General features: G+C 40.0%; 4 protein-coding genes and 1 pseudogene across 4 annotated transcripts; 3 read left to right on the forward strand and 2 right to left on the reverse strand.

Annotated features, from left to right (window-relative positions):
* Positions 1-313: 313 nt before the first annotated feature.
* LOC115670387 (GDSL esterase/lipase At3g27950-like) lies at positions 314-2,396 on the reverse strand. Its single transcript, XM_056320282.1, has 5 exons — positions 2,086-2,396; positions 1,619-1,819; positions 1,298-1,473; positions 921-1,182; positions 314-732 (listed from the first exon to the last, which is right to left on the reverse strand). The coding sequence occupies exons 1-5, from the start codon at positions 2,333-2,335 to the stop codon at positions 494-496; spliced, it is 1,128 nt and encodes a 375-aa protein (XP_056176257.1). The 5' UTR covers positions 2,336-2,396; the 3' UTR covers positions 314-493.
* A 3,362-nt stretch (positions 2,397-5,758) lies between these two features.
* LOC115670520 (transcription factor WER-like) lies at positions 5,759-7,825 on the forward strand. Its single transcript, XM_030591827.2, has 3 exons — positions 5,759-6,135; positions 6,262-6,391; positions 7,251-7,825. The coding sequence occupies exons 1-3, from the start codon at positions 5,997-5,999 to the stop codon at positions 7,603-7,605; spliced, it is 624 nt and encodes a 207-aa protein (XP_030447687.2). The 5' UTR covers positions 5,759-5,996; the 3' UTR covers positions 7,606-7,825.
* Positions 7,826-9,186: 1,361 nt separating this feature from the next.
* Positions 9,187-12,131, forward strand: LOC115670385 (GDSL esterase/lipase At3g27950-like; annotated as a pseudogene).
* Positions 12,132-13,955: 1,824 nt separating this feature from the next.
* LOC115670384 (GDSL esterase/lipase At3g27950-like) lies at positions 13,956-15,805 on the forward strand. The gene is made up of 5 exons (XM_056320316.1): positions 13,956-14,154; positions 14,428-14,628; positions 14,820-14,995; positions 15,113-15,383; positions 15,567-15,805. The coding sequence occupies exons 1-5, from the start codon at positions 13,956-13,958 to the stop codon at positions 15,803-15,805; spliced, it is 1,086 nt and encodes a 361-aa protein (XP_056176291.1).
* Positions 15,806-16,420: 615 nt separating this feature from the next.
* Positions 16,421-20,115, reverse strand: LOC115670351 (protein KINESIN LIGHT CHAIN-RELATED 2-like). Its single transcript, XM_056320238.1, has 3 exons — positions 19,997-20,115; positions 17,442-19,391; positions 16,421-16,885 (listed from the first exon to the last, which is right to left on the reverse strand). Exons 2-3 carry the CDS (start codon positions 19,385-19,387, stop codon positions 16,711-16,713), a joined length of 2,121 nt encoding a protein of 706 aa, XP_056176213.1. The 5' UTR covers positions 19,388-19,391; positions 19,997-20,115; the 3' UTR covers positions 16,421-16,710.
* Positions 20,116-21,497: the final 1,382 nt, after the last annotated feature.

Below are 21,497 nucleotides of genomic sequence, written 5' to 3' on the forward strand. Positions count from 1 at the left end.
TCCTCTCCTGTTGGTTTCAAAGGGAAAATATGCACTTAAATGGTTATTCCATTCCAAGTAACTATCGACCTATGTTAACCTTTGTGGATGGGAGACACAATCTCATTATTTTCTGGAGAGCAGATGAAAGAACTACGAAGTCCAAAATTCACCTTTATGAGTGGTTTCAAATTGTCTTCCTCCAGCTTCATGATCTACTTAGATCTAGTATCTAATGAAGCAGAAGATGCAAATTTAGCATGATATGTCTGAAATCTGTTTTTTGACTAAGCCCAAAAATTGGTCTGAATTTCCAGTATGGATGTCAAACTAGAAGCAAATAGTAGAACTTTCCTAGTGAAAAGTCCACGCTCGTGTTATTTCCTTTGTGAATGTTACAGGACATGTGCTCTGAGTCTGACCGGACTAATGTTTAAGTTAGACTGAATGATCAGATATCAGAAAAAGAAAAGAAGATTTTTGGTGCCGACATCTTCGATCTTGACGTGGTAAGTTATGGACAAGCATTGGAAATTGATACAGGTGGATCAGACATGGAACCATTGAGGATGCGTGAAGCAATCCATGAATTGGCTGCATCCGTGAAATGCGTGCCGTCCCAGCTAATTCGATTCTGAGGATCGCCACAAGCATGTCCATGAATGGTGGTTCCATTCACTTGTGCAGACATTCCACACTTCACGAATGTTGGCACAAAGCTACCACAGCAAAAGTTTAGTGGATCCACAAAACCTGTCACCAGATTTCACCAACTATATTAGCACAAATTTTAGACACCACAGTGGTACTAGTCTAATGAAACAATAGGCTAATGGACCACCTGTTATTGCGGGCTTGCCTAGTTTTTCTCTGCATTTTTCTGTAGTTTTTTCTCATTAAGTGTACCCTGAGAGGGCTAGTACACTTATGCAGAAGATTACCTTGATTTTTAGCATCACTGATCAGCGATAGCTTGGCTGAATAAACGTCAACGTATGTGAATGCAGCCATAGAGAGATTATTTCTTAGCTGGTTCATCCTTTTTTTAAGCTGCTGGTTAAATTCTTGAGCTACATTGTTTTTGTAAGCAACGCAGCCATTCTGATCAATGGTGCCATTATATGGTAGAGCCATGAATGGCAAGCATCCGAGTGGACCAACGTTATGTATCCAGAAAGATCTTGCTCCTTCGCCATAGAGTTCCTGAAATTAAACAGCAGAAGTATCTCTAGGAAAACAGCAACAAAGAGCAAGTTCGGGTACTTATGGCAAGCTCTTCAAATGGATCTCAGATCTTGTATGACTTCCCATAACTTACTTGTACTGCTGCATCAAAACCGTTGAGGATGCCAGGAATCGCTGCGACGATTTGGTCAACTGTCATGTTATAAAAACCGACTGCAAGATCGTTATGTCCGATATCAAATGTGTAGAGGGCCTTTGAGAAGTCATCAGGATGTGGAAGTGAATATCTGCTGCACTTTTCCATCATTCCTGAGTTTAACGCCATTGGTTGATATGTTGTCAGTCCTTACAAAACTATTCAGCTTTGGATGCAAGGATATTGAAGGAAGTGCAGTTCCGGAGATTCTCAATTGGATTAAGAAGCATGTGTCAGATACAAGGTGACTTTACTGACCGGAATCACTCAAGTTCTTGTAGAGTTCTGTTGTGCGTGATTTGAACTGTCTGAATTGAGAGATCTGAATACCAAGATCAAAAGGGCTAATGGGACCTGGTAGAATGCCAGAGCCTCCGGTAGCGAAGTTTGCACCATGTCGAAAGTTTGTTCCTATGGAGTCCAAGTATGCATTCAAGTATGGTAGTCCTAGTTTCTCAGCTGTGGATAGTTGGAGAACACATTTTGCCTCAGAGACTTGCCACAAATGTCTACCAATAACGACCCTTAGACAAAGAAGCTTTTTATTTTGCCGTATTTAGACACAAAAGTTGAAGTGATTGAAGACAGTTGAGTTCTGATTCTAAAATCATCACCAAGCTAGTGATTTTTTCTAGAAGCTGCTTCACATAAGTTTAAATGAACTAACTTAATCTTAGAGGCTCACTAAGATAAAATGTATCATGGACTTAAATAGAAGGACTCACTTATGAAATCGAGGATGACATGCCCGTCGGATAATCTCTTGGGAGGATTACCGAGGTTGGTTTCGCCGTAGGGAGGTGGAAATTGACTAAATGCGGCGGAGCGGCCTCCAGTGTCCGAGTTAGAATCCCCGAAGTTGTAGATTGCAGGAAAATTGCAGCTAGATGAACTGCCAGAAACCAAGTCACTTTCTGTCACTGCCAATCCCAAAACCAGCAGTCCCAAGATGCAGAACATCTTTACTGATGTCATGGTTCTTTAACAATCAAAACCAAATGATATTTTGCTGTTGTTGGGCTGCTGTGTTTTATGGCTTTTCAGAGACCTCTTGTATACTCTGCTAAGAGCAGATGGAGACCAGGTCACGTTGGCTGTAATGTGCAGGTAAATGTCTACAGTTTCATGTTACTTGACATTGGATGGGACAAATTAAAATTGTCCCATCCCAACTTTGAGGAAAACCAGCAACCTTTTTAATTGTAAGTAGGTGCTTTAGATCAGTTGCTTTCTTAGTCCTCTTGTCTTATGCTTGCATAGTAATGATCGACGAAGCAAAGTTAGTTGTGGTCTTAATCAGAAAAAAAGAGAGAAAACAATTGGTAGGCAAAACCTGAATTAATCGAATGATAGTGATGGCAGATCAATTATATTAATGCATATTGTTAAAATATATCTCCAGTTTGATTCCAGATGAAACCCGACCCGATGAAGATATGGGGACATTCGACCATATGAAAGTCAAAATTAACTTAGCATTGAAATCGGCCGAAGAATTGACAGTCATGCCGCAAGAGAAGTATGAAAAAAAGCCATTAGGCTCCGTTCGTTTCACGAAAAATAGCTTTCAAAAAAACATTTTTGGGTTTTCTGGTATTCGTTTCATGGAAAATAAATTAGCCATGGAAAATATTTTCCCTCAATGAACAAAACACCTTTAAAAGTAGGGAAAATGTTTTCCACTTTTTTGAAAAGAGGAAAACATTTCCCTCCCTCCTTCTTTTATTATTCATTATAATTATTTTTATTTTCTTTTTTTTTAATTATAATTTTTTATTTTTTAATTATCTTTTTTTTATTTTTCTTTGTCTTTTCTATCTTCTTCTCTGGTCGGTCGCCAGCCATAGCGGCAGCTAGCGACCGGCCATAGGCGAACTCGAGCCTCGCCACAGGCCGACAAGGCTAGAGCTCGCCAGATTACGACGAGGTCGAGCCTCGCTTGATTCAGCAAGGCTGAGCTGGGTGAGCTAGGCCTTGCCGGCCGCCATGGCTGGCGACCGGCTGAGGAAGAAGAAGAAGGAAAAAGAAAAGAAAAGGAAAACTAAAAATATTTTTAAAAAATAAATACAAAAAATTATTAAAAGTAGTACAAGGAGGAAAATCTTTTCTATACCGAATAACGGAAAATATTTTCCAAGACTTTTTCAGATTTCAGACGAACACCGGAAAATTGTGCCATTTTTCAGGAAAATGACTTCCTGAAAAACACTTTTCAGAAATGTAACATTTTCCGCGAAACGAACGGAGCCTAAATTGGGTTTATTTTCTTCTGCATGTTCAAGTTCAAAGCCGCACAACAATTGAAGGTAAAGTCCACCGTTGTGGTTGGGGTCAGAGAAAGAATCATGCAGTAATGGGCCATGTGAAGCTCTCTTGTCCTTTCTTGTTAGATGCCACCCATCTCTTCTTTGTCATATCCAATCTCTTGGACTTTTTTGGAGGTGTGATTTCCAAATGCTTTTGTTATATAGTGTGGGAGCCTTAAGTGAACAGGTGCAAATTGTTGACAAATGTATTGTTTCCATCTTGGCAAAAGTCACGTTGGTGTGTCAACTGGAAACAACCTCAATCCGACTTTATAAAGCTGATTTAGAATACCATCTAACACTTAAAAGAGGAAAAAAAAAATGTGGTCAACCTAGGCCAAAAGCCTATCTAAAGTATCACCCATGAGTGTTAAATGGGTCGTAAATAGGTTTACAACTTATTTAGACCCAACCCACCTCGATAACTCTCTCGCCATTCGATCTCGCGCTCACGTACTCCGCACTTTCACCTCAGTTTGGGTATGAGTTTTTCTAGATTAAGTTAAATATGGAAGTGTTTTAGCAATATCGGTCGTATCGGGTATGAGTTGGGTACGGTCGGGAATTAGTCACTAAATTTGTATTGAATGGAAATGGATGGATCAAATGGATTTATTTGGATCGGACTATTTTTCACCCGACCCACTTGTTTGACGGGTCTAGTATCACTCCATTTCTTAAATTCACGAGGAGGGTCTCCCCTTCTAAGGCAGTGGGATGTAGTGAATGGCATGTTCCCAATTGCTTGATGCATGGACCATTTCCTGTGACTAGCTAGGGTTTGAGCTGGCACTGCCCATTCTTCAACGCCACTTCAGCTGCTCAATAATCCATCTCACAAGAAAAAATTGACTCTACTACTTCTTTGTCTTTTTCTGAAAGGGTCTTAACAATGAAAAATAAAATTTTCAGCTCACAGAAGGTGCCCACCTAATTAAGAAGAATGGCCCAAGCCATTGATAAGAGTCGGTGATGAACATAACTGGTCCATCTTTATTGCTCTGAATTCTGTGGACCATGTGTCTTGTTGACATTTGATTTAATTTTGTCTACGTTGGCAGCAAAAATTAAGGGTACCGCATTTATTGCTCTGTTCTAATAAATTGTTAAAAAAAATGGAGATTTTTATGCAGCAAAGTCAGAGCCCCTAGGACAAAGGGCTCTTTCTTATGATTTCTTCTTGTAATTGGGACTTGTTGAGCGCTGGTTTTCATGCTAAATCGAATCTATTTTTTGGTGCCAGAAAACATTTTTTTTTAAGTTGGCATTTTTCTATGTAAAAAGTCCTACCCAAGTCCTTTGAATTAGATGAACGGGAGCTGCGCTAGTGAAATAAACTGGAGCAAAACTTGATTTTGATAATATATTAGAAAGTTATCTCAAACTCAAAAGCATAAACTTAAGGGAGACCACTTTTTTATAAGAAGCGTATGAATTCCGTCGACAAGCAATGTAAGATACTTCAACCTTTTTTTATTTTTTTTAATTTATAGATGGTGTTAATTTACTTGGAAGGGTGTTTTTTTAACCGAAATTAAGATTAAATTATCAAATCATTTGGAGAACCTACGAGTAACACTACACCTATTGAAACTAGTCTACATGACCGTGAAACATTAGTCTATATGGATGCTTATTAAATACGGCTCATATGTTTAAATACTAAGTGAAAGTATACCACATTGCTTAATAAAATTAATCTTATGAACCTAATTTTAATATCCTAACATTACTCAAAAACATCCAAGCCAAAGATAATGCACCAACTTGTGAAAATGGGGTTGGTTGATCCTAGTAAACACATTAACACAACTGGCTTTGATAGCATGATGCACTTCTTGTTACTAATTACTAATTAAAAGTTGATAGAGGACTAAATCTTCTAAAAAAAACTTAATTGCTTGGTTTAATTAAAATTTTATTTTTATTTTTGTGCGCTGAGATGTGTGCCGAACTACCCTCTTTCTTCCTTCTTCTTTGATGAGTCAGAAGATAATTTGGCTGCTTATACATAAATTCTGCCATTCTAATGCTCTCTCTCTTTGGTCAAGGACTCAAGGCCCCAAGTAGTCAAGCCACGTTTTATTGTCACCATCATTTTCTCATCGTTGCCTTTGCTCCTTTGCTTCCCCATTTTCTCTCTTTCCCTTCGTCTTCCTCGTTTACATGTTTCCATCTTCAAGCCCATTTATAAGTTGGAGCAACTTTCTAGTGGCAGCTGGTCATACTGTCTTGACCTTTTCTTTTAGCTGCTCAAAATCAAGAAAGTCATAAATAACTGTGTGTGTGTGTGTGTGTGAGTGTGAGAGAGAGATAGGGAGAGAGCAAAAATGGCAAGGACAAAAACCACAAAGGGGAGAGAGAATGAGCAGAAGAAAGGGCTGTGGACAGAGGAAGAAGACAAGATTCTCATCGACCACGTCGAGGCCCATGGAAAAGGAAAATGGAACACCATTGCTAAGCGGACAGGTTCAGCAAATAATTATTGATACGGTCAAAATTTCACCTGCATAAGTTTTGGGGGAATGCACTCTTGAGTGGCTCCTCCCCTCCTCTTCCTCCTCCTCTAACTACGGAAAACTTTCTGATTTGCAGGGTTGAGAAGGAGCGGGAAGAGTTGCAGGTTGAGGTGGATGAATTATCTGAGCCCAGATGTGAAGCGAGGTAGTTTCTCTGAGGAAGAAGAAGACCTCATCATTAGACTCCACAAGCTCCTTGGCAACAGGTTCTATTTTAATCTATAAATTTTCCTTGTAGTAATGTCATACATTAGCCTTTATATTATGCAACAAATGAGATGGTATAGCTGAATTCTAGTATATTGTTCTGTCCTTAAAGATGCTAATTGCTGGAATGTTTTAGCAGGTGTTGGCGAGTGTCACAAAACTGTGGAAAAATTACCAATAACTTTTTTCTCGTGTGTCTTGTTGGTAACTTACCGACATCTTCATTTAGTTACCAACTTTATTATAGTTTGCAAATTAGCATTTTTTTTACTAGCTCATTAATTTTTATTCGCATAACTTAGCAACGCTACGAATTTATTAATTTTTTTAAAAAGTTACTAACCTAAATTAGAGTGAATTACTGATTTTTGCCACATTAGATTACCAACAGTTGTTGAGTTACCAATTCTTATTTGAGTTACCTATAGTTGTTTCTTTTAAAAGTTGAAGGCGTTAGTTAGAAAGACAAAAGTTGGTTAAAGACAAGAAATATTGGTAATTTGCAAATTGTCTTAAAAAAACTGGTAATTTCATAAAAGTGTCATACTTTTTTACTAATTTAACGGAAAAGCAGGTTACCGGTAACCTTTTTTTACTAGCAATTCTTCGACACTTACCAGCTCTTTCAAATGATTTACTAGCATAGAAAAAAAAATCGAATTTTTGGGATTATTATGTTAAAATTGAACCACATGACCAATGTATGTTTCTTTTAGGTTTTATAATGCGAAATCTTTTCATGATGAATTTGTTTTGACTTATAATCAGACAAGAAAAATCATGTATCTACCTATGTACCGTTCCCTAAATGTTGTGTGGCAGATGAACATGATTCTTTCCTTTGTTTCCTTCTTTAAGGTGGTCTTTGATTGCGGGGAGAGTGCCGGGTCGAACCGACAATCAAGTGAAGAATTACTGGAACACACATTTGAGCAAAATGCTAGGCGTCAAAATGCGGCGTGCTCGGTCTAGCACATCGACGAGTTTCCAGCCGGCGACTACTTCTACATATCCATGTTCCTCCGAGAGAGGCTCCGACAAGAAACCGGGCGAGGACCTGAGACCGGATGGCGCGAAATGGGATACTAGAGAACCAACCGTTAGAGGCCAATCGATGAGCCACTTTTGGGATTTTGAGAGCGAGCTCGGTGAGCTTGGGATGATGGAGTTCTTGCAGGGGCAGCCTCACGATCTATCTTGGCTTAATTCGTGAACAACCTCTCGGCGGACCATCTCATTCCCTTTCCCAATTTCATATTGCAAAAAATAGGAAGATCTGTCATCTAGCAAAAGGCCTAAAGAATGCCCTGCTCACCGAGCAGAGAATTAGAGTCTTTTGTAACAAGACATCTTGAATAAGCTTTGAGACATGGGCTGTGAAGACAGTCTCAATGCAGCAGCTGCTGATTTTTCAGTCAAAGCATGCTTCTTTCTATTTCATGTACGAGATTTGATTGCTTATATTCTACACGGTAACATGCAAGAATGACGTGCAAGAAAAAAAATGACACAAAAAAAACATCCGAGGACGGCAACAAGAAAAACAACATAGAAGAATGCAAAAATTGAGGTTGAGGTAGTTGGAGTAAGCCATGGACGTGGCTCAAGAACGGCAATGACAAATGAAAGATCGAAGAAGTCAAGAAGGCTCCACATACGGCGCAGGAATCTTTTGCGAGGAGGTCTCTGCTTAGCATTTCTTAGATCATATATGATAACAACACCATTGCGAAGCGGCTACTGAGTTGCGGATGTCTGTTCTGAGATCAGTGTCGAGCTATTGTATCACGAGCCATTGCTATGTCCCAAGTACTACTGAATGTGTCAGAGATTATAATCACTGGCAGTTTGGAGACGAAAGGTAATTACAGAGAGGCTTCATCTATTTAACGCGAGCGATACCATCAAAACCATTTAGCAGACAAATGTACATAATCAAGCAGCTTGAGAGTGAGATCAGCCATACCGTATCATCCACTCAATGTTCATCTTCTGACCTCTGTTAAGCTAAGAGTTCGCTCTGTGCCTGTGCATATGCTAGTTTACTTTGATTCAATCCTTAGAGCATTTCGATCAGCTGACTTTGCCAAGCATAAGCTAACCCTTGAGTTGAACAAGTCATGATAATTGATCCCATTCGTTAGAGCCAGAGTTAAATGTGATCGGGGCAATTTTGGCGGATGGCACTTTGCGAATTCCGTACCGCAGATCGTTGAGGATGCCAGTTTACCTGATGTCTAGGACACATTTTAAGAAAAACATGAAGCATGATACGGATTTCATCTAATCTGAATAGAAAATGAAGCCTGCAGAGATCAAGAGAGAGCATCTTTGGCCTGCCCAAGAAATGAGTGAATACTGTATGCCCTTTGGGTAATTGATCTGCCATCACTATCATTCCATTAACTCAGGTTTCTCCTACCAATTGTTTTCTTTCTTTCTTTCTTTTTCTAATTAAGACCACAACTAACTTTGCTTCATCGATCATAACTATGCAAGCATAAGACGAGGACTACAAAAGTAACTGATCCTACGTTCCTACTTAAAAAGTTACTGCTTTTCCTCAAAGTTATGCAATGGAACAATTCTGATTTGTCCCATCCAATGTCAAGTGACATGAAACTAGAGACAATTGGCTGAATCCAATCATTACAGCCTACATGAACTCCGAGCCGCCCCTTTTTGCTCGTCCCCATTTGCTCTTAGCAGAGTATAAAAGAGGTCTTCGAAAAGCCTTAAGGCACATCAACCCTAGAACAGAAAAGTATCATTTGGTTTTGATTGTAAAAGAACCATGGCATCGGCAAAAATATTCTGCATTTTGGGACTGCTGGTTTTGGGATTGGCAATGACAGAAAGTGACTTGGTTTCTGGCAGTTCATCTTGCCGCAATTTTCCTGCTATGTACAACTTTGGGGATTCAAACTCGGACACTGGAGGCCGCTCCGCTGCATTTAGACAATTTCCACCTTCCTATGGAAAAACCAATCTCAGCAATCCTCCCAAGAGATTATCAGACGGGCATGTCATCCTTGATTTCATAAGTGGGTCCTTCTATTCGACTCCAAGATACATTTTATCTTATTAAGCCTCTGAGAATAATTTAGTTTGTTAAAACTTATGTGAAGCAGCTTCTAGAAAAAATCACTAGCTTAGGGATGATTTCAGAATCAGAACTTAGAGTCTATAAGCACTTCAACTTCTTTGTCTAAATATGGCAAAAATAAAATGCTTCCTTCTCTAAGGTTCGTTATTGGTTAACATTTGTGACAAGTCTCTGAGGCAAAATGTTTTCTATAACTATCTGCAGCTGAAAAACTAGGACTACCATACTTGAGTGCATACCTGGACTCCATAGGAACAAACTTTGACATGGTGCAAACTTTGCTACCGGAGGCTCTGCCATTCTACCGGGTCCATTTAGCCCTTTTGATCTTGGTATTCAGATCACTCAATTCAGACAGTTCAAATCGCTCACAGCAGAACTGTATAAGAACTTGAGTGATTCCAGTGAGTAAAGTCACCTTGTATCTGACACATGCTTCTTAATCCAATTAAGAGTCTCCAGAACTGCACTTCCTTCAGTGTTCTTGCATCCAAAGCTGAATAGTTTTGTAAAGACTGACAACATGTTGACCAATGGCGTTTAACTCAGGGACGATCAAAAAGTGCAGCAGAATTTCACTTCCCCGTCCTGATGACTTCTCAAAGGCCCTCTAAACATTTGATATCGGACAAAACGATCTTGCATGCGGTCTTCAGAACATGACAGTTGACCAAATTATCGAAGCAATTCCTGGCTGTTACGGCTAGTGCTATTACCTAGAGGGGGGGTGAATAGGTGATTTTACCAAATTGTATGATTTAAACGTGCGGAATGAATATAGTCGGGGTTAACAACTCGTATGATCAATATCAGATGGATACGTATGACAAACTTGTATATAAGTTGTCGTTAGATGATTGAGTCTGATGACTATGATGATGTTTTAACGAACTTGTTTGACAAATATGTATGCAGTATAATGCCAGCAATAATAAATGAAAGTTTAGGGATAGAGAATACTGCACACAGATCTTTATAGTGGTTCGGCTTTATCAAGCCTACGTCCACTCTCCACGCTGGCACTGTTGGTTGTGTTTCACTATTGAATCACCAAGAGATTACAAGAGTAGTGCTTCTCGGATGATAGATTGCACTATCACGTACACTCTTCACTCAAGTAATTTTCTTTCTAAAGTAACAACGTGGAATATAGTAATCACAAGTGTGTAAGATCAAAGTTCTATTCAGACTTTGGAATTCTCGATTCTGGTTATCCTTCTTGTACAACATTTGCACTCCTTTTATACTCCTCTATTTCCAATCTATCCGTTGGACTGTCTTCAGAGGATTTGATCCCCAAATCAACCCGTTGGAGAAACTTCCCAAAAGAAAATGCATAGCCGTTAGAAGAAGAACCATTATTTCCAGGTGATTTGATCGCCCATACAATCAAATCAAGGTTTCCATAAGTGTAGTTCTTCGTGTTTAAGGAACGATCTTGTGATTACCAATTAGGATATCTTGAAATATCAATTTGATTGTCCTGCATAAACTTGCCAAAATAACACTTATTGAATCGACGAGTAATTATGAGTCGATAACAAAGTCCTTTCATCGACTAAGTCGATGACTTAGTATTTACCGCATCAAATAACTTAAGTGTAATTTTGGTCAGTAAAGTATTGTTTTGTCTTTCTTCAAAACTAATTAGGGATTTTCCTCAACACTGGCATCCTCGATGGTTTTGATGCAGCAGTACAAGTAAGTTATGGGAAGTCATAGAAGATCTTAGATCCATTTGAAGAGCTTGCCATAAATACACAAAACTTGCTCTTTGTCACTGTTTTCTTAGAGATACTTCCACCGTTTAATTTCAGGAACTCTATGGCGAAGGAGCGAGATCTTTTTGGATACATAACGCCGGTCCAGTTGGATGCTTGCCTTTCATGGCTCTACCATATAATGGCACCCTTAACCAGAATGGCTGCGTTGCTTACCAAAACAATGTAGTTCAAGAATTTAACCAGCAGCTTAAAGAAAGGGTGAACCAGCTAAGAAATAATCTCTTTATGGCTGCATTCACATACGTCAATGTATATTCAGCCAAGCTATTGCTGATCAGTGATGCTAAAAATCAAGGTAATCTTCTGCACATCAAAGGTACTAGCTCTCTCAGGCTACACTTAATGAAAGAAACTACAGAAAAACGTTTAGCAAAACTAAGAGATCCCGCTAAAACAGGTGGTCCATTTTGCCTAATGTTTCGTTAGATTAATACCACTGTTGTGCCTAAATTTTTTGCTGATAGTTGATGAAATCTGGTAGCAGGTTTTGTTGATCCACTAAACTACTGCTGTGGTAGCTTCACGCCAACATTTGTGAGATGTGGAATGTCGGTACAACTAAATGGAACCACCATTCATGGAGATGCTTGTGGCGACCCTCAGGATCAAATTAGCTGGGATGGCATACATTTCACGGATGCAGCCAATTCATGGGTTGCTTCATGCATCCTCAATGGTTCCATGTCTGATCCACCTGTACCAATTTCCAATGCTTGTCCATAACTTACCACGTCAAGATTGAAGATTTCGGCAATGAGAATCTTCTTCTTCTTTTTCTAATATCTGATCATTCAGTCTAACTAAAACATTACTCCGGTCGGACTCGGAGCACATGTCCTGTAACATTCACAAAGGAAATAATACAAGCGTGGACTTTTCACTAGGAAGGTTCTACTATTTGCTTCTAGTTTGAGTTCAATACGGGAAGTTCAGATCGGTTTTTGGGCCTTAATCAAGAAACAAAATTTCAGATATCTCATGCTGAATTTGCATCCACTGCTTCATTGGATGCAAAATCCAAGTTGATCATGAAGCTGTAGGAAGACAATTTGAAACAACCTGTAAAGGTGAATTTAAAACTTCTATAGTTCTTTCATCGCTCTTGAGAAAATAATATTGTGTCTATAATCCACAAAGGTTAAGACAGGTCAATAGCTTACTGGCCATGGAATAGCCATTTAGCACCTATTTGCCCTTTGCAACCAACAAGAGAGGACAAAACTGTGACCCTTTTTTATTTCCTTCAAAATGACGTACAGAAACGAACCTTATTTGTGCTCCCATAAGCTAGAATTCCAGTATGGCGTTGCTTTCCTGTTGCCCTTCATTTTGCTTTAAGCATTCTTTTAGCACAAACAAATAGCACTATGTATTTCCTCTCTCAACTTCGGTTCTTGCCCACGGAAATTATGGACATCATCAGAATTACAGTAACTTGATGCCACTATCTTCTGAGATTCAAGAGTCAGTGTCAAAAAGTTCCCAGAGGCCTGGACTTCCTGCTCCAATCCCTTCCAGCTTCTTTCAATCCCAAGCGTCTCGATCTAATGGCATCAATATTCTCCAAATTTCAATTTCCTCGTCCAACCTGTGCAAATTGTCAGAGATGTAAAAAAAAAGTAAGGAACTACTTGAGCTAACAATAACTAAATCATAGAACAAGGAACTTAACACTCTTGAAGATAACTCTACTGCCGACTGGATTCCATAAGTACGAAGGGAAAAACAAACACCAGCTGAACTTGAAATGAAAAGCCAATGCATAAGTTGAAAATCATCCTAATCTAAAATGCCATGTTCAAGAGACCCGGAGGTGACGATACATGTGTCATCTGTCCATCCCCCACCCCCACCTAAATCATAACTCATTTCATGGGCAGACAGACGGATAACTGGGGATTGCCAGTTTACCTGGTGTGTAAGGCACATTTTTAAGGAAAATATGAACCATGATATAGATTTCATCTAACTTGAACAGATAAAGAAGCCTGTAGGTTAAGAGAGAGCATATTTGCCAATCCTAGAAATGAGTGAATATGCCCCCGTTTAAGTTGTCATTATCAGACAGATCAATCTGCCGAGGTAATTGATCTGTCATCCATTCTTGGCTAGATATGTTGTTCCCTTTTTTCTTCTTTTTTTTCTTATACTTAGGTCAATGTTTATAAGTTTCACTAGCTGTAATTTTTACTGACGTACTAGATTAGAAAAATCTGATGCAATGGAAAGGGAAAGAACACAGATGTTTCACCACCCAACCAATTCTTCCTCTTCTAATTAGGACCACAACTTTGCTTCGTCGATTATTACTATGCAAGCATGAGATAAAGCATCAAGAAAGATGTTGATTCCAAGTCCAAGCTTGCAATTAGAAGATTTGATGCTTTGTCCTATCACTAAAATCTTATTCATTCCCTTTCAGTTTTGTAATTTTCAGGAGTCCTCAAATTGTGGTATGCAACATTCTAACCAGTCCTATCCAATGCCAAGTGACATGAAATTAGAGACAATTCTGAGAATCCAATCTTCCATTTTATGTGAACTCCGAGCTGCCCCTTTTTCGCTTGTCACCATCTGCTCTTAGCAGAGTATAAAAGCGGTCTTCGAAAAGCCATAAGACACAGCTAACCACAAACAGCTAGTTATCATTTACTTCTTGAGTTAGAAAGAACAATGGCATTAGTAAAAATGCTCAGCATTTTGGTTCTGCTGGTTTTGGGATTGGCAATGACACGAAGGGATTTGGTGTCTGGCAGTTCATCTAGCTGCATTTTTCCAGCTATCTACAACTTCGGGGATTCAAACTCGGACACTGGAGGCCGCTCTGCTGCACTTACACAAATTCCACCTCCCTATGGCGAAACCAACCTTGGTAATCCTCCTAAGAGATTTTCCAACGGGCATGTCATCCTTGATTTCATAAGTGAGATTTCCAGCGGACAATTTGAAACTTTGAGTCATCAGTTTCTTTTGAGCAGAATATGGATTAAAGGGAAACTTCCTGATTAATTTCACCAGTCAGGATGAACAGTTTTAATGACTAGAAGTTCATTGTCTTCACAAAAAGATGCCTTTATAAAGTTTATTAGAGTTTAACATTTGTGAAGTATCTGAGGCATAATCGATTTTCTCTGACTTTATGCAGCTGAGAAACTAGGACTACCATACGTGAGTGCATACTTGGACTCCATAGGAACAAACTTTCGACGCGGCGCTAAATTCGCCACTGGAGGCTCTTCCATTTTACCTGGTCCTTTCAGCCCTTTTGATCTTGGCATTCAGATCTCTCAATTCAAACAGTTCAAATCACGCACAACAGAACTCTATAAGAATTTGAGTGATTCTGGTGAGCCCTTATATCCTTCAACTTTCTGCAGCTCATTAGCCAGAATTATAGCACATCTAACAAATAATCCACATATGCCTCTTAATCCAATTAAGAGTCCCTTTAATCGCAGTCCCTTCCATTTCTTTGTGCTCAAAGCTGAATAATTTTGTAAAGACTGACGACATACAAAAAAATGGCGTTAAATTCAGGGATTGTCGAAAACTGCAGCAGTGTGTCCCTTCCGCATCCTGATGATTTCTCAAAGGCCCTCTACACATTTGATATCGGACAGAACGATCTTACATTTGGATTTCAGAACATGACTGTAGACAAAATTGTCGCTGCAATTCCCGGCATCCTCGATGGTTTTGATGCAGCAGTACAAGTAAGTTATGGGCATTCATAGAAGATCTGAGAACCATAAAGAGCTTAACATAAATACGCAGAACTTGCTGATTTTTTACACTGTTTTCCTAAAGGTATTTCTGTCATTTAATTTCAGCAACTCTATGGCGAAGGAGCAAGAGCTTTTTGGATACATAACACTGGGCCAATTGGATGCTTGCCTTTCATGGCTCTGCCATTTAAATTTAGAAATGGCACCCTTGACCAGAATGGCTGCGTCGCTTACCAAAACAATGTAGTTCAAGAATTCAATCAGCAGCTTAAAGAAAGGGTAAACCAGCTAAGAAACAATCTCTCTGTGGCTGCATTCACATACGTCGACGTATATTCAGCCAAGCTATCGCTGATAAGTGATGCTAAAAATCAAGGTAATCTTCCCCATAGCAAAGGGTACTAGCTCTCTCAGGCTACACTTAATGAGAAAATCTATGAGGTAAATATAGAGAAAAACTAGGCAATCCGCAATAACGGGAGGTCATTTTTGCCTATTAATATTAATACTACTGAGGTGTGTAAATCGTGTTCTAATGGTTGATGAAATCTGGCGGCAGGTTTTGTTGATCCACTCAACTACTGTTGCGGTACCTTCGTGCCAACATTCGTGATGTGTGGACTGTCGGCACAAGTAAATGGAACCACCATTCATGGAGATGCTTGTGGCGATCCTCAGGACCGAATTAGCTGGGACGGCATACATTTCACGGATGCAGCCAATTCATGGATCGCTTCACGCATCCTCAATGGTTCCATGTCTGACCCACCTGCGCCAGTCTCCAATGCTTGTCCGTAACTTACAGCGTCAAGATTGAAGATGCAGATCCAAAAGAAGCAAAGAAAAGAGCATGAACAATCGTCCCTTTCCTTTTCTAATTTCTGCTCATAAGTTACTAAATAAAACGTCACCCCTGTGGGAGCACATTTCATGTAATGTTCACATGGAAAATAATCCAGGCGTTGCTTTCAAAAGAAACAGCATGTGGACTTTGTCGCTATGAAAGTTCTAGCGCTTGCTTCTTGTTTGAGCTCAATACTGGAGGTTCAGACCAAGTTTTGGGCCTTATTCACGTAACAGATTTGAGACATCTCATGCTAAATTTCCAATAACCTTAGTAGATCATGAAGCTGTAGCAAGACAATTTGTAACAATCTGTATAGGTCATGTTCTTCTTTTTTCATGAGATACAAATTTATTATTAAGAGAGGCATATACAAGAAAAGGGAAAAGAGACCAGCAAGACGAAACTAATTAAAAAACATTAGAATGTGAAGCCCATAAACACTTAAAATTAGCTAGAAAGGAGGCGAATTGCTGGCGTCTGTCATCAGAGGTGAATATAGGACGATTTTTTACTGGCAATGGAATAGCCATTTAAGTACCGGTTTGCCCTTCCCAACGAACAAGAGAGAATGAAATCCTAACCATTCTTTATTTGCTAACAAGTAAATATCAACGATTCCTTGAAAATGATGAATAAAATCAAACCTTATACATGCCCAATATCCCACACCAAGCTAGATATCCAGAAGGGCGGTGGCTTTCTTATTATCTCTTTATTTTGCTTTAAAAACTCTTCAACGAAAGTAGACAGCCTATGCATTTCCTCTCTCAACTTTGCTTCATGCCTATGAAAGAATGTACATCGTCAAAATCACAGTACCTTTATGCCACCATCTTCTAAGACACAAGAGTTAGTATCAACTATCAAGTAAAGTGCCCAAAGGCCTGGACTTCCTGCTCCAATCCCTTCCGGCTTCTTTCAACAACTCAGCCAACCTTTGCTTCTCGGCGTCCACATCAGAGTTTGCTGTCCCAAGTTTATCCTGTCTAATGGCGACAACATTCTCCAAAATTTCAATTGCATCATCCAACCTGTGCAGATTGTTAGTGAGGTAAGCATGCAGTGGAGAACTACTCTATAGAAAGAATAAATCATAGAACAATGAATTAAATGCTCTTGGGAACCTAATTCTGTTGCCGACTAGATTCCATAATAGAAAAACTAGCAGCGGTACAAATGAAATGCCAATAAGTCAATTAAAAAACATTCAATCCTAATTTAAGCTATCATTTTCAAGGTACTTGGTCATGATGATAAAACCATTTGAGAAAAGACATGCCATCTGCTTCATCCCCCACCCCCTTAAACCAAAAAACCAAAAAAAAAAAAGGAAAAAAGAACCAGAAGAGGAGGAGGAAATACAAATCACATCTCATTTCAAATTAATGACAGACAGACAGCAAGTTCTGCGACCAATAAAATCCGCAATGTTCATGTATGAAAAAATGTATTTCTTGTGATAGTCCCCAAGTTCTACTGATACAATTGATTGGACCTAGAAAGGACAGATGTTATGGAGACAAGATCGCGAAAAACAAAAATTAGATAGCCAGAATCATGAGAAAAGCTAAAAACAAATAGTCATACCTGCCCATTGCGTCGTACGTGCCAGCCAAATTGCTGCAGACACCTAATGTGTCAGGGTCATATGGTCCATATTCCTTTTCCAAAATACTTCTTGCTTCTTCAAAGAGGTCTGCAGCCTCGTTTATTGCCAAACATTGCACACAGGCTAGACCCATTTGGTTTAGAGCAATTCCAAACAAGGGGGATTTTTTCTCTGCACTGACCCGGAATTTCGAAACAGCAGAATTTAAGGAGGTGTAAGAATCAGAATATTTTCCCATCATATAATAAATAACTCCAATCTGTGCCTCGACTCCTGCAACCATGTGTTGCTGGCCAGGGGCATCAGCATGTATCTTCAAAGCCTTCTTAAGCAATGTGAGTGCCAGTTCCAACTCATTCATAGACTCATAGATGGCAGAAAGGTCAATGAAGCCACCAGCAATCTCTTCAGATGGGATCATCGGATTAGGCCTTCTGTAAATATGAAGTGCATTCTTACAGTAGGATTTGGATTCCTTGAACTTCCCAATCTTGTGGTACAAGTTCGCCAAACGCACGTAAATTGAAGCAACTTTCGGATGATTCTCGCCTTTGGTCGACTTGAAGACTTTAATTGCTTTCTGGTATGCAAAAACAGCCTCATCATACTTAGCAAGTGATAGGTATGCATCTCCGATACTGCAGTCTATTGAAGCCACATCCAATTCTTGTCCATGCGATGCCATGGCCATGCTTGCTAAAACATAATGCTCCAGTGCAGACTCATGTTCACCTTTTGAGTCACAGATAAGTCCCATTAGTCTCCTATCAGCCGCTTCTGCAAGGAAAGCAGTAGAACCTTTTCCCTTGTGAATGTCCAGAGCCATTTGGCAAAGCTTCTCAGCGTCATCAAATTGCAATGCCTGGACATAAGCCTCGGCCATATAACGGCATGTCTCGCCAACTCTGGGGTCTGTCTCTCCCAAAACTTGCTTTTGGATCTCCAAACCAGCCATATATAACAGTAACGAGTTCTCCATCTGACCGATCATTGCATATGTATCACCTAACTGCATGCAGCCAGCAAATTTAGCAACCGCATGGTTTTCACCATCCTCGAAAGCTGGAATTCCAATTGAGCGCTCAAGAACTGGAATTGCTTCACTATACTGACCTAAGTCACAGTATATTGCAGCCAAAACATGCAAACACATAACCAACCCTAAACTAGGTTTTTCATTGACTCGTTGCTCATATGAGCTCACAGCTCGAAGAGCCAATTCAAGAGCTCTCTGGGGATTAGCCCCACTAGCAATCATATCTCTCATTCTTTTGAGTAAATAGGGTCCAACGTCTGCATCATCAAGTCCCACATCAAGAATATTTTCTATACTGCTATACTTTTCCCCAAGTAAACCAAGATATCTCTGTTTTCTCCTAAGATTTTTCCTTTTTGCACGCTTTTCATTCTTTTTGCCAGCAGGAGGTCTCTCGCGGGGCACTTTGCGCATAGAACTTGCTTCCGATGATTGCTCCTCTTTAACTGCAGATTGGTATCTACCTCTCATTTCGATCTTCTCAACGGTTAGATCAATGCCTTCAATTGGATAGTGGTCACAATCTTTATCCTCTAGTCTTCTCTCTGGCACCACATCCGTTGTCATCTCCATTACACCAAAGTCTCCGACAAGATGGCCCAACTCTGAATCAAGTCTGGATTCCTCACCATATGAGAGAATACTAGACCTGGAGGGAGATTGATCGGAGCTCTGCATCTCAAACACATTGTTATATAACTGCTCGATGGAGGTATCTACCACACGATTGATAAAAAGATCAATGGAATCACTTCGAGGACTGTGCGGACTTAGTGGACTTCTTGGAGACCTCAACTGGGTGTAGCTTTCCTTGTAAGATGAATTATTTCCACTGGATTCATCTGTTATGCTGTGCACATTCCCAACTTCAGTGGCTAATCCAGGCATTTTGCTGAACATGAATCAATCCGCTTAGTAAACTTAAATATCTTCGGAAAAGATGTAGGAGAAATAAGGAACATGTATATTTAGCAAAGAAAAATTTCAGGCAGCCGTTCCCCTAAAGCTTAAATTATTGCAAATTGGGCTGAGAGTGAATATCAAGCATCACCACAGATACCTCTTTTGTGCAAGTTAGACCTTACATCTAAAACACAAGAATTAAAAGTAGTCACGTCAAACAATCAAAAGGCGGCTGCATAGCTACAGAAGAAAGGGTCGCGAAAGAATCGGATGAGGAGCATCGAGAGTCCAATCATGACTTGAAATCTCATCCCCTGTCGTGCGACCACTAACAAACATAAGCCAAGCACATTCCTCAACGGAAGCACGAGTCAGGTATGACCAGGAACTCGAACTAGAGATTCACTCCACTCGCACAACCCATCAACACGCTCGAAGCTCATTCCAAAACATGCGAATTACACAGAAACAGAGAAGCAAATGTTACAGCAGCAAAAGCATCAACCCATCGAAGAATCAAGCACGTGCGTAAGGCCTGGCGGCGCTTCCAGGCGAAACCAGAAAGGAAGGAGAGACAAAACGAGGGGCGCGTACCTTCGCAGTAGATAAGCGGCGGCGGCGACGGAGGAGGAGGAGAGGTCGAGACTCCGCGGAGGACTTCCTACAGACAGCACACACCGCGAGTTCAGACGAAGCGGGAAGATGATGGAGAGATGATGAGCACAAGGCAATGCAGAAGAGATGAAGAGAGCGAGGCAGCGAATGGAGAAGGAGGAGAAGAAGGAGAAGAAGAAGAGGAAGAAGAAGAGTGAGGTAGAAGAGGATTGCAGAGGCGTGAAGTTGCAGTTGCAGAGAGAGTCTGAATGTTGAAGCAAACGAGGAATGGAGGAAAGAGACACCTCTCGTTCCCTCGCTCGCTCTGTATCTCTCTCTCTCTCTCTCTCTCTCTCTCTCTCTCTGGTGTTTTTTCAGCTGGGACGTCGCAAGTTGGCGCGGTTAACGGCTTTTCGACGCCAGCGGACAGCTCGTGCGTCCATGTACATGCCACGTCGGACAAGCGACGTTCCAATACCAGCGAGAGGAAAGTGAGAGAAGAGAAAAGAAAAAGTTAATAAATATTTAGAAAATTCGATTTTATTTGATTATTAGCTAATTATTAATATTAACGTAGGCCTTAGGCAATTTGGCTCGGAAAAGACTACTAGGATAAAGGGCGGAATGACCGCATAGCTTAAAGGAAAACCCTCCTTTGGATTAGCGGGAATCGCGCATTGTCTTATCTACTTTGACTAATGTACTTCTCGTGTGATAAATTAAGTAACTAATCACGTACCTCGAATAAAAATCTATCATGATAAGTTTTTAAAAGAAAAAAGGGGTGCAAAGAAACAAAATAAATAAGAACTTGTCAAAACTCTTTAACACGTTATCGAAATCCAATTCGAAATTCGTTTTATCACCCGACGTACTTGTGAATTTTTTCTTTTCCATTTCTGGCATCGCGCTACTGTCCAACACACGCAGAATATGGTGTTCTAATGTCATATATTAGTCTGCACGTAAAATACAGGTTGAAGTTTTAAATTGCTCTGGGTGATAGAGTACATGACCTTGTCTATTTACATATTCATTTTTGAAATGAGATATAAGATGTATAATCCGACGGAGTTCTCATCCAATTATACTGTGTCACGTGTTTGTCATGCGATGCCAAAAAAAAGTACCGACGACCAAATACGATCTTCAATCCTATCTTAGCGTGTTAGGAGATAACTACTTAGATATCAAAACATGCTTGGATTTTGATAATGAGTGTCGCCGCAGTCGGAGCAATATATTCTCTTGCTAAAGAGAAAAAAAGGGCAAAAAAAAATCCACGTGGACCCCATCTCATCTTCATCGGGAACAAAGCCTAGGGCTTCCCAAATTGTTTTGTGGGCTTTTTCGGCTGAGCTGGACATGTGGGCCCAGAGAAAGCGAAGTCAGCCATTCGGCCCACTTGTGAGCAGGATCTTACCTGGGCGCAAATTAGGATGGAGCCAAAAAAATAAAATATAAAAAATCTTTGGATCACAATTTCAGGCTTTATTTATTT

The sequence above is a fragment of the Syzygium oleosum genome, unplaced genomic scaffold, assembly GCF_021117445.2.
Source record: "Syzygium oleosum isolate NSW1041296 unplaced genomic scaffold, Sole_v2.1 Sole_v2.20, whole genome shotgun sequence".
Classification (NCBI taxonomy): Eukaryota; Viridiplantae; Streptophyta; class Magnoliopsida; order Myrtales; family Myrtaceae; genus Syzygium; species Syzygium oleosum.